General features: G+C 47.8%; 1 protein-coding gene across 1 annotated transcript in view; it reads left to right on the top strand.

Annotated features, from left to right (window-relative positions):
- Positions 1–12,711, top strand: part of Iqgap1 (IQ motif containing GTPase activating protein 1) — a 92,543-nt gene that overhangs the window by 71,708 nt on the left and 8,124 nt on the right. Inside the window, exons 24-34 of the mRNA XM_075953246.1 lie at positions 333–488; positions 1,008–1,171; positions 2,050–2,274; positions 4,962–5,102; positions 5,194–5,278; positions 6,534–6,766; positions 7,289–7,421; positions 9,054–9,156; positions 9,765–9,900; positions 10,389–10,476; positions 12,310–12,522. Coding sequence (XP_075809361.1) covers positions 333–488; positions 1,008–1,171; positions 2,050–2,274; positions 4,962–5,102; positions 5,194–5,278; positions 6,534–6,766; positions 7,289–7,421; positions 9,054–9,156; positions 9,765–9,900; positions 10,389–10,476; positions 12,310–12,522 — 1,677 coding nt within the window. The remainder of the gene's footprint in view (positions 1–332; positions 489–1,007; positions 1,172–2,049; positions 2,275–4,961; positions 5,103–5,193; positions 5,279–6,533; positions 6,767–7,288; positions 7,422–9,053; positions 9,157–9,764; positions 9,901–10,388; positions 10,477–12,309; positions 12,523–12,711) is intronic.

Raw genomic sequence — 12,711 nt, 5'->3', positions numbered from 1 at the left:
GCATGCCTGCAGCCAGCATAGGTACATTGTGCTGCTCCAGGTGCTGTTTCTCTCTTCCTAACGGACTGTGGAGGCCGCCTCGTCTAACAGGGACTGTGGAGGCCACCTATTCTAACAGGGACTGTGGAAGCCAACTTTCTTCTTAGCTCATCCTCTTCTAATTCCGCCACTATCATTTTGTGTTCCACATTTTCTAAGATTTTATTATAAATAACGTCCCAGTCCATGTCTACTACACAGAAGCCTGGTTTGTTTTAGGACAAGGTCCAGATGCAGAAGTGTGGCCTCTGCCCTGCCAGCCTTTTGATCTGTGTGATGGTTTTTGTCTGTAGGACGTGGTTTCTCATAGTAAAAAACTTACCAAGAAGAACAAAGAGCAGCTGTCGGACATGATGATGCTGAACAAGCAGAAGGGAGGCCTCAAGGCCTTGAGCAAGGAGAAGCGGGAGAAGCTGGAAGCCTATCAGCACCTGTTCTATTTATTGCAGGTAGGGGGCTCCTGGGCCCGGGTGGGAAACCTGGCTGATTGCCTCCTCGCAGGGATGCCTGGCCCAGATCCCTCTGGGAATGAGGCATATGTGAAGGGCTATCGTGTTTTCCTTCTGTATATTATAATCCTTGACGTTTTACAAAGCATGATCTTGGGAGGGGAAAGCTCAAGATGCTTCAACCCTAGACAGAGAACTATGGGCAGCTTAGGAACACTGAGAGCAGGAGAAACAGTCTTCCCAGGGAAGAGCACACCAACTGCACACCAGATGGTCGGCCCTGAAAATAGACATACAAGTAACGTTATACACATTGAGCAGGCTATATTTATATATCAACAATTAAGGAAAAAGAGGCCAGAAATTTGAGAGAGCAAGGGAGAATATATAGGTGGGATTATGGGGAGGAAAGGAAAGGGGGGAATGATCAGATTATAATTTCAAAAGAATTATAAACATAACTTTAAAAAATCAGCCTTTATATATCAAAAAGTTTCTGATCTGTTGGTTTTATTTCAGACCAACCCGACCTATCTGGCCAAGCTGATCTTTCAGATGCCTCAAAACAAGTCCACCAAGTTCATGGACTCTGTAATCTTCACACTGTACAACTACGCATCCAACCAGCGAGAGGAGTACCTACTGCTGCGGCTCTTCAAGACGGCGCTCCAGGAGGAGATCAAGTACGGACAGGGTGGGCAGGGCCTTACGTCACCAGAGGTGCCCATAGTAGTTTGGACTCAGACTGTAGGATAGGGTGTGGGGGAGGCCCTTCCATCACTGGAGATGCCCATAGTTCAGACTCAGACTAACCTTTGCCTTTCCTTGCTCTCGATTTGTGAGAAATACTCTTTAAAAGTATCCACTTCAGAAACAGCTAGTATAAAGCGTTGGTAACTGCCCCATAGTGCTGCACTCTGAAATCCCAGCATTCTAGAGACTGGGGCAGGAAAATAGTTTGCCTTTTATGAAGAGGCATGAAAGACCTATTAACCCTTCAGCTGAACTAAACTAGACAGTAGCTAATTCTTAACAGTTATTACTGTAGCATAGTACTGCAGTTATGAGTGACTTCTTGAGAGAGAGAGACAGGTGGGGCTGGCAAGATGGCTCAGTGGGTACAAAGTGTTTGCTGCCAAGCCTGATGACCTGATGGTAGAATTACCTACATACACATTCTACATAAATAACCACATGTAATCTTTAAAAGAAAGAGTAGATCAGGCATGGTGTCCCAGCTGTAATTCCAGCATTCAAGAGGCGGAGGCAAGAAAATCATAGCCCCTGTTTCAGACAAAACACAGAAAGTGTTGCCAGGAGGCAGAGGCAGGAAGATTAGGAGTTTGAGGCCAATCTTGGCTACATAGAAAGACCTTATCTCAGAGAGGAAAAAAAAAATGAAGTTACAGTACTTGGTCCTAACAGGAAGGGTCCAGTCAAGATTCCTGCAGCTGGGTGAGCATCAGTAGATGGTTCTGTGAATATTTGGAAGGGCTTCCAGAGGAGCATCCTTAACTCGATAGTTCTGAGATTAGTTTAATTTGTGTTTGATTTCTTATAGGTCAAAGGTGGATCAGATTCAAGAAATCGTGACAGGAAATCCTACGGTTATTAAAATGGTTGTAAGCTTCAACCGTGGTGCCCGGGGCCAGAATGCTCTCCGGCAGATCTTGGCCCCTGTGGTGAAGGAGATTATGGATGACAAATCGCTCAACATCAAAACCGATCCTGTGGATATTTACAAGTCTTGGGTTAATCAGATGGAGTCTCAGACAGGAGAGGCAAGGTAAGACGATCATAACGCTTTTCTTTCATGTGTTTGCTGTTCTCTGTATTTTTTTTTAATGCAGTTGCTTTTGGTTTACAAGAATAATAGTTCAAGTAAGTCTTCCTGCCAGACATGTTTGTCATCTCAGTGTTTGGAATTTGAAGGCAAGGTCAGTCGTAGCTACCTAGTGAGTTCAGGCCAGCGTAGACCACATGAGACTCAGTTACACACACACACACACAATCTTTCTTTTGAGGACTGTGCATCAAGTTAAGTTGATATTTTACTTATTTAGCAAATATTTATTGAGTGCCTGTTATACGCCAGCACTTAGATAAGTGTAGAATAAAGCAATAGTGAACAAGGCATGCGTGAGGTAGCTCAGCAGGGAAAGGCTTTTCCTGTGCAGTGATGGCTCATACATGTAAGGCCAGCACTTTGGAGGCTGAGGCAGGTATTCAAAGTTAGCTACAGAGTGAGACCCTATTTCAACAAAACCAAATCAAACCAAAAAAATGTGTCCCTTGTAGACCAGTGACAAAGTTTTCTGTGTGTTGTTAAGGCGTGTGTGTGTGTTGTTGGTGTTGGTGTTTTCATAAAATGGAAATTGAGTGTTTTTTCAGTGCTAGTACCTGGTGTAGGAAGTCACCCAGCATGGAAGCACCATGAGCCCCCAGCCTTACTTACCCCCCCTTCTACTTAACCACCCAACACAGCAGACTCGGACTTTGGCACCTCTAAGTATCATCTCTATCGTCTTGAAATTTCCCTCTCAATTTAATCCCAACACTCTTGAGGCAGAGGCAGGTGGATCTCTGTGAATTTGAGACCAGCCTGGTCTACAGAGTGAGTTGGCAGGACAGCCAGGGCCACACAAAGAAACCCTGTCCCAGAGGGGTGGGGGAGTTGTTCTCAGTGTTTTCTCTGACTGAAACCACTGGCCCTTGTGGTTTCAATTCTTTTGCTTGTTGCTATTTTTGTTTTATTTGTTGACTTTCGTGCAATGCTGAGGACAAAGCCCAGGACCTTGTACGTGGTGGACGATGAATACTCAGCCACTAAGCCACCCTCCCCAGCGCTACTGCTTGTGACAAACAAGCATGTAAGGGTACAGTGAATTTTACTAGTCTGAAAGTGACAACAAGAGCTTACAAATTAAACACACAGGGCTTGATTGTAAATTACAAATACAGTACTGGTATCATTCCGTCTGCTATGGCAGCCGTGGCCCTGTCTGCTTGTCCTGGTTTACCATGGTGACTATAACCAACTTACCACACATCTGTTCCTTGGCTTCAGTTTCCGGTGGCCTTTGGCACTGCTTAACTTGTGGCCACGTGACTATGTTCTCTGCCTCCCTGGCTACCTCTCCTCTCCCCTGTATACTAAGTCTCCCTCTGTCTCTCTTATTAGGTCACCACTTGGGTAATCTAAGATAGTCATCACTTTTTTTTTTAAAGTTTGGAAGTACGAGAACCTTTATCCCTGCGTTTCTTTTTGTCTCTCAGCTCCTTGTCTTTCTTTCCGCCCTGCTAAGTATAGGCCCATGTTGTAGTGCATCCGTCTGGTGTCAGTCAGACTTTCTTTTTCTTTTCTTCCTTTTGGACAAGTCCTTATGCATCCCAGGCTGGCCTTAAATTCCCTGTGTAGCTGCAGACGACTTTGAACTCGTGATTCTTCCGCCTCCACCTCCCAAGCATGCACTTTAAGGGCCTGATTTATGTGGTGCTGGGGACTGAAGCCAGGGCTTCGTGTATGCTAGACAGACGCACTGCCGCTGGCCCACACCCCATCCTCTCACGCCCGCCTCTTCTGACTAACCCAGTGCTCCCTCAGTCCTGTGGGCCGTCTTGGTCTCCACTGTTGGACCTCATCTTTGTTCATACTCGTCTCTGGTTCAAGCTGGGACACTGGTTTCCCACATCTCTCATCTGTGTCTGTCTGTCCATCTTTAATTCCTTGGAGCCAGGGCAGTCTTTCCTCAAAAATGCATAAACTGTGTGTCCATGTCAGGGAAAATGGAGGTCAGAGGACAACTTTGTGAAGTTGGTTCTCTCTCTCTCTCTCCACCTTTCTGTGGGTTCTGGGGTCAAACTCGGGTCTCCAAGCTGTGTGACAAGCACTTTCCCCCCCGAGGCATCTCACTTCTCCAGGACCTTTAACTTTTAGTGGCTACTTCTGGCTTCTAAGCAAGTCCAGACTTAGCAGTTCGTATGGAGCCCTCCAGGACCCGACCGCCTTTCTCTTCCTTCTGTTCTTTCCTGCTAAAAGACCCTTCTCTATTTGCTTGAGCTGAGGTGTCTGTCATTGGGGCTGGGAGCTTCCTCTGTATAAGCACTGTTTTACTTCATTGTGGGGATCAGCACAGGGCCTAGGGTATGCTAGGTAAGCGTGGTCTCGCTGAGGTGACCTCGAGCCCATATGGTGTGTCTATGATTACCGCTTGCATGCCAGTGCTGCCGTGAGAGGGACTCCAGAGATGTGATGTCTTAAGTCAGTGCTTATCAGGGCCTGCCACGTAAGACATCCAGTCACAGCTGACAACCCAAGTTCAGATTTCAGTCCTAGCTTTACCAGCTTTGTGCAGAGGCGCTTCAGTCAGCAAACCTTCCGGGTTTTTCTTTTCATAAAAGGTGAGTTTCCTGCCTCGAGAGCTATCCTGGGGGTTGGTCTAACGTTGCCGGGGGTCATTTCTGTTTTCTCAGCAAACTGCCCTATGATGTGACCCCTGAGCAAGCCTTGTCTCATGAAGAAGTGAAGACCAGGCTAGACAACTCCATCAGGAACATGAGGGCCGTGACAGACAAATTCCTCTCGGCCATCATCAGTTCTGTGGACAAGATCCCGTGAGTGCCGTCGGTCATGACCCCAGATCAGTCCTGGCATTGATGATGTACTCTGTGGCCCTGACCGCACTCTGTTTTGTCCACCCCACAGTTATGGGATGCGCTTCATTGCCAAAGTGCTGAAGGACTCGCTGCACGAGAAGTTCCCTGACGCTGGCGAGGATGAGCTGCTGAAGGTGAGAGCATCTGAAGGCTGCCTGGGTCCCTGCCCTTCTCGTAGCCCCTAGCGACAGGTTAGAAACCCAGCTCTGACCACAGACCTGCAGGAAGTGCCTGAGCGGCAAGCGCCAATCCTGCTGCAGCTCGTCCTTGACTGTGAGCCTCAAAACCAGCTGTAAATAGAAGGCGATAGCCCTAATCCAATAGCTTCTGCTCATCTGAGAGACTCACAACGTCCACTAAGTAGAGGAAGTTGGATTTTTTCCTGAGTCCTCTTTTCTCTGAAGCACTGCTCCCTCTCCTGGTGGCCAGGCGAATAGCGGCAAGCGCAGTTCCTCTGCTCCGCCCAGGCTTCGCTGCTGACTCTCCTTACTCGGCTGTACTCTTTCTAGTTGTCTTTTTATTTTTTTAATCTGAACGCTCTTCTCTTCTCTCTCCTAGTTCTGTGCTTTCCTACAGTGAGGCCTCGGTTCTAGACTTTCTGTTCAGGTGAATTAATTTTACTTTTTTCTGGAACTCTAGGGGAGATGCCGTGATTGTCCTTGAGCTCTCCTGGGGAGATGTGTGTTGAGTGAACCCCACTTCAGAGGCATGAACGTGGCCTTTGCAGTCTGCAGCATGTGGATGGTGGGGTCGGGCAGATGGCATTGTGCTAAATAGGTCATCTTAAGGGTTACCTCTCGCTGTGCCCCACAGCTTCATAGAAGCCCACCCATGAAAACCAAAGTGCAGGTGGACTGCAGCAGCCTTGGCTGCTGCTGTCACGTGAACACAGGGCGTCCTGACATGTTGGATCACACAGTTTAAATGTCACTTGTATGCTCTGAATCCATTCTTTTCTCTCTCTCTCTCTCTTTTTTTTTTTTTTTTTTTTTTTTGGTATTATTCAAGACAGGGTTTCTCTGTAGCTTTGGAGCCTGTCCTGGAACTAGCTCTTGTAGACCAGGCTGGCCTTGAACTCAGAGATCCACCTGCCTCGGCCTCCCAAGTGCTGGGATTAAAGGCACGCGCCACCACCCCCCAGCTCAGAATCCATTCTTTCATTGATCCCTGGTAGTATTTTTTTTTTTATCCCCCTACAGCCCCAGAACTATTTATTTACTTATTTCAAGTTCCAGGTCTTGAGGGAAGGCTATGTGCATGCATGCATGTCGGTGTGTCTTCTGTGTTTGCCTTTTCCTCGCAGGACTGCATTTTCTCATGTCCATTGCTAGCACAGTCCCGCGTGGCTTCCTCGGCAGTGTGGTGTTTACGCCCGTGCTTCTGTTTCAGATCATTGGAAACTTGCTCTACTACCGATACATGAACCCGGCTATCGTGGCTCCTGATGCCTTCGACATCATTGACCTGTCAGCCGGGGGCCAGCTCACCACAGACCAGCGCAGGAATCTGGGCTCCATCGCAAAGATGCTCCAGCACGCAGCTTCCAACAAGATGTTCCTGGGCGACAATGCCCACCTAAGCATCATTAATGAGTATCTTTCCCAGTCCTACCAGAAGTTCAGGTAAGGGCAGAGTAGATGGTGCATACCTAACCATTTATGATACTTCTGCCTGTTTGGTGTAAGGGGGATGTTGACCTCACAAATGAATCGAGAGATGTTCCACTCTTCTCGAGAAGTTTTGCATTTCTCTGTTGTTGTTGTTTTGGTTTTTTTGGGGGGGTTTTTTGTTTTGTTTTCAAGATAGGATTTTTCTGTGTAGCCCTAGCTGTCCTAGAACTCACTCTGCAGGCCAGACTGTCTCAGGTTCAGATATCCATCTACTTCTGCCTCCCGAGTGCTGGGACTGACGGTGTATTCCACCACCTTCTGGTAGTTGAGTGATTCTTGTGGGTGGAAATAAAACTAACCAGAGAACTGACTGAATTCCCAGGGCTGCCAGGCGGGAATTGAACAGCAAACATGAGGCCATTTTTCTAGAATGTCGTTGTCTTGGCTGCTTAGTGTCTTAACATGTGCTGGCAAGGTCTGAGTGCCCTCTCCACAGCTTCCATGCCAATGCCTCTTGCTCCTGCTGCTTTTCAGACGGTTTTTCCAAAGTGCTTGCGATGTCCCAGAGCTGCAGGATAAATTTAACGTGGATGAGTATTCTGATCTGGTCACCCTCACCAAGCCAGTCATCTACATTTCTATTGGCGAAATCATCAACACCCACACCGTAAGTGTTCCCCTTAATGACGTCAGTTCATCACACCGCCCTCATTACCTTCCCTGGCACCTGTCTCCTCGCTGATGGCCAGGCATCTCATTTTGCTGTGATCTTGTTTTGTTTTGTTTCCAAGACGGGATTTCTCTGTGCCCTGGCTGTCCTAGAACTCGCTCTGTAGGCTAGGCTGGTCTCGAACTCACAGAGATCTGCCTGCCTCTGCCTCCTGAGTGCTGGGATTAAAGGCTGCCTGTACCCTATTGTGATCTTAATTGACCACAGCTCCTTGTAGTTTCTGATCCTTTTCTACTGCTGCTCTTTGTGGTCCTGGGAATGAAATCCAGGGCCTAAGTGTACTAGGTGCTCTGTCCCTGAGCTACCCTCCGTCCGCGCTTCATACCGCAAATATCCGCTGTCCTGCAAATTAGCCCTAAGCCACATGCATCAGGATCTCCATGCTGACATTGCAAAGTGATGTTTGCAGCTGTAACAGTGTCTTGACCCAGCATCCCTAGGCATGGATTCCAAAAAGTGCACCGTGAGCGCAGGCTTTATACCAGCCGTCTGACTCACTCCTCTCACGCAACCTGGAACACCAGCTTCTGTCCCTCTGTGACTGTGGACTTTTCCTTTCGGAAGCTCCCTAATTATACAGTTTTTTCTTTTTTCTTTTTTTTTGGTTTTCGAGACAGGGTTTCTCTGTGGCTTTGGAGCCTGTCCTGGAACTAGCTTTGTAGACCAGGCTGGCCTCCAACTCACAGAAATCTGCCTGCCTCTGCCGCCCTAGTGCTGGGATTAAAGGCGTGCGCCACCACTGCCCAGCTACAGGTTTTTCAAACACAATTTTCTTCTTCCTTTGTACATCAAGAAGTTCAATAAGTGGTGGCGCACGCCTTTAATCCCAGCACTAGGGCGGCAGAGGCAGGTGGGTCTCTGTGAGTTCGAGACCAGCCTGGTTTACAGAGCTAGTTCCATGACAGACTCCAAAGCTACAGAGAAAAATCCTGTCTTGAGAAAGAAAGAAAGAAAGAAAGAGAGAGAGAAAGACAAAAGAAAAAGAGAGAGAAAGAGCTACATGAAGACACATGTAAAATGTTGCTGGAGTTTCCGATGCTGTCCTCTCTGAAGACATTACCTGGGATAGTAGCTTGCATGAGACCTCATTGCGTGGCACTAAGATAATATTAGTGTGAATCTGGATGCTTCTTTTCTGAATAAAAAGATACTGTACATTGGCAGAGTTTAAAACCCAGCATTGGGAAACAATAACCAAAAACAACCAAAACAAGCTATGTCCCTAGGACCCTGAGCAAATCTCAGTGTGTCGTCATATTGGTGCTTATCAGACGTAGCCATGAATTTAGTCTGTGTCCTGTGACTTTCTTACACAGGAGCATTTGAATCTGATATGGCCAGGAGGTAAAAAGGGGACCAGGACAGGGTTTCCCGGTCTTTCACAGTGGACGCTGTTCCATGAAGTTCAGTGCTGCTTTGTCCCCCATGCTGTTCACTAGGTGAACTTGCTTGTCCCCTGGCCGTGGTGGTTTTGTTGTTTGGCCTCTTTTGTGGAGCTCTCTGTTGGGCCCTGCCAGTGGGGACGGAGGGTTGAAGGTGAACGTGGGGTTAACCACTGGGTCTTTGCAGCTCCTGCTGGACCATCAGGATGCCATCGCTCCAGAGCACAATGACCCCATCCACGAACTGCTGGACGACCTTGGCGAGGTGCCCACCATCGAGTCCCTCATAGGTAATGTTCTTCATTAGCTACTGAAAGATGAGCGGGAGCGCGTCGGGATTATTGTCATTGCCTCTCTGATTTTGCACTGTATCGAATTCTAGATACCCTGTGGGAGACAAAAACCAACATAGGCCCCTACCTCTGAGCAGCTGAGTCCAGTGAAGCAGATGCTTTCAAATACAAAGACAAAAATAAGCACGTATAATTAGAACGTCTAAGTCCTAGAAAGGGAAGGCTATTTTGAGGGAGAATTTCAAGGTTACATTTTTGAAATTTTTTGAGAGGAGGAGTCTCACTCTGTGGTCCTCTCTGGCTTGGAACTCACTAAAAGACCAGGCTGGCTTCACACTCTCTCGGCCTCCTGAAGGCTGGGACTGGAGGTGTGCACCACCGTGCCCAGTGAAATGACTTTTTACACATTTATGAAGTTACTGTATTACGGACCTTTTTGCTTAACCATTTGGCATATCTTCCTCCACTCCTCAGTAAGAACTGCCTGCCACACTTGAGTGCTCCTTCATCAAGAGCCACTGACCTGCATGGTGTTTATTTGTATTGTTTTCCTTCCAAAGTGTCTTCTTGTTACATTGACTCTCTCTACGCTCCCAAAACTACAGGGGAAAGTTGCGGCAATCTAAATGACCCCAACAAAGAGGCACTGGCTAAGACAGAAGTGTCTCTCACGTTGACCAACAAGTTTGACGTACCTGGTGACGAGAATGCTGAGATGGACGCTCGGACCATCTTACTGAAGTGAGTTTTGGAAGGGAGGAGGAAGTGGCCTGGAACCCAGTTCACCTGAAGCTCCATCCTGGCCTCCCTTGCCCATCACAGCACTCACCGGCCTGCGTTGTGCTTGGCACGGGGCTTCCTTTCTAATAGACTGCAATCTTGGAAACCCTCCCTGTACCACCTGTTGTAGCTCCTTGCTCCTATGCCAGTAACTGCTGCCCCTGTGGGTGCTGTAGCAAAGGCGTTGTGGTGGTGATGGTGCTTCAGCTACTGCTTAGATCCGGTGACGAGGAGGTGGCACTCACAGCCATGTTAAAACTAATTCCCATCTCGCTGGGCAGTGGTGGCGCACGCCTTTAATCCCAGTACTTAGGAGGCAGAGGCGGGTGGATTTCTGTGAGTTCGAGACCAGCCTGGTCTATAAGAGCTAGTTCCAGGACAGGCTCCAAAGCTACAGAGAAACCCTGTCTCCACAAACAAAACAAAACGAAATTCCTATCTCATTGCAGCACAAAACGTTTAATTGTGGATGTCATCCGGTTCCAGCCAGGAGACACTCTGACTGAGATCCTAGAGACACCGGCCACCAGTGAACAGGTACACGAGGGTTTTATACCTGTCCCCCCTAAACTGGATAAGCTCTTCTATGGTAGGAGCATCCCTGGATGGGGGATAGGGGTACAGGGAAGGGATGGGCCTCTAAGGTGAGCATGGATCTAACTTTGGGACGGTAATAATTAGGGCTCATCTGACTAAGAAAGTTGGTGGCTTCTGAATCCAGAAAGTGTTCTTCGGACAGGAAACACCCTTACAGACGCGAGAAACAGAGAGGAAGGAGAGGGGGATGGACAAGAACTTAATCCGGGGCAGAGCAGTCTGTCTAGGAATTGAATGCCTGTCTTATAGCTGTAATTGCATGGGTACCTTGGTTATGTCTGTAAAAGTATAGGATGTGGCTCCACACTTAAAGACCAGTTAGGAAAATTGTAATACATACATCTGAAACCGTGAGACCCTTCGAAATTAACTATAGTATCAATTATAAAAATGCCAGGAGAGGGACAGGTGGTAGTGGCACACGCGTTTAATCCCAGTATTCGGGAGGCAGGTGGATCTTTGAATTCGAGGCCAGCCTGTCCTACAAAGTGAGTTCTAGAACACCCATGACTGTTACATAGAGAAACCCTATCTCAATAAACAAAAAATGCCAGAGGGCTGGAGAGTAGGCTCAGCAGGTAGGAGCACTAACTGTTCTTCCAGAGGGAGGACCTGGGTTCAAGTCCCAGCATCCACATGGCAGCTTAAAATTGTCTGTAACTCCAAGATCTGACACCCTCACACAGACACATGCAGGCAGAACACCAATGCACATAAAAGTTAAAAACAAACAAACCAGAAGTTGCTGGATTTGGTGGACAGGCTTTGATCTCAGCAAAGGTATCTGTGAGCTTAAGGCCAGCATGGTCTACATTGCTAATTCTAGGCCACCCAGGGCTACACAGACTCCATCTCAAACAAAACAAAACAACAAAACCCCAGAGTTTTCGAGATGGCGGCCAGTGAGGAACAGAGTGTCAGGAAGTCAAGACACAAGCAGCAGAGCCCAAGCCACACTGAGGATTGGCTGTGATGGAAAACAAGAAAATCCACAGGAACACTGGGGCCAACGAGGGAGGAATACAGTGAATCCGGGGTGAAGATGGGGAGGGAGGGGGTTGCTAAAAAAACAGTTCTGACGGTGGAGTTATCTAGAACTCCAGAGCTCAGACTGGGTGAGGAGATGGTGATGACAGCTGTGGGTGCCAAGGTCAGAAAAGACTGACATTGTTAAAGAGGGATCTGGTGGGCCTGGAAGTACTCCATATTATCCTAGCTCCATAGGAGGGTGAGACAGGAAGATTACCAAATTCAAGACCAGCCTGGGCTAGCTGGCAAGTAGCTCAGTGTTTTGTTTTGTTTTGTTTAAAAAAAAAAAAAAAGCAAGGCAGAGTGTAAGGAAGGGTTCCTTGATACAACACCGCGCTTGTTTGCAGCATGCCTGCTTCAGCTTAGGCAGCGAGTCAGGGGCAATTGGCAAGATTTTGCCGGGCACTGCTGTTGCGTTAATTTGTGTAGTTATATTGAGCCACATTTTGAATAAAATAACAGTGACTTCAACATCCCAAATCAAGCTAGGAAAAGATAACAGATTTCATGGCTCACGGAATCTAGTTTCCTGATTACACCTAGTGTCAAGGAGGCCAAGCATCCAGACTCACAGCTCTACTCTGCTAGGCAGAATGAGAGATTTCACCTTGATGCTGTTCCTAGTAGAGGGAGGGAGTTTGCGGTGAGTGTGAGAACTCTGCATCCGAGCGCAGATTTGCTAGAGGGGTCCAAGTTTAGGACTGCTATGGTGAACTTATCCAGTGTTCTTGTTTGCATCTGTAGGAAGCTGAGCATCAGAGGGCCATGCAGAGACGCGCTATCCGGGATGCCAAAACCCCTGACAAGATGAAGAAGTCAAAACCCATGAAGGAGGACAACAATCTCAGCCTTCAGGAGAAGAAGGAGAAAATTCAGACTGGCCTAAAGAAGCTAACGGAACTCGGGACCGTGGACCCAAAGAACAAATACCAGGAACTCATCAACGACATTGCCAAGGTACTGCATGCGGGGACAGCGGTGGCCCAGCCTTGTTTACTGTCAGTACTCCAGTAGCTCATGAACAGACAGTAGCCGCTTAGACCACAGTACAGCTCATATGCAGGCCTTTCCCACAATAGCTATGGAATATATACACTTGATTTGTGTGAATCTCCCCAAGCCAGGGCCCGGAGTTCTAATTTCACT

The sequence above is a fragment of the Microtus pennsylvanicus genome, chromosome 18 (assembly GCF_037038515.1).
Source record: "Microtus pennsylvanicus isolate mMicPen1 chromosome 18, mMicPen1.hap1, whole genome shotgun sequence".
Classification (NCBI taxonomy): Eukaryota; Metazoa; Chordata; class Mammalia; order Rodentia; family Cricetidae; genus Microtus; species Microtus pennsylvanicus.
Note: the sequence above shows the minus strand (reverse complement) of the source record. Positions and strands in the feature narration are given on the sequence as shown.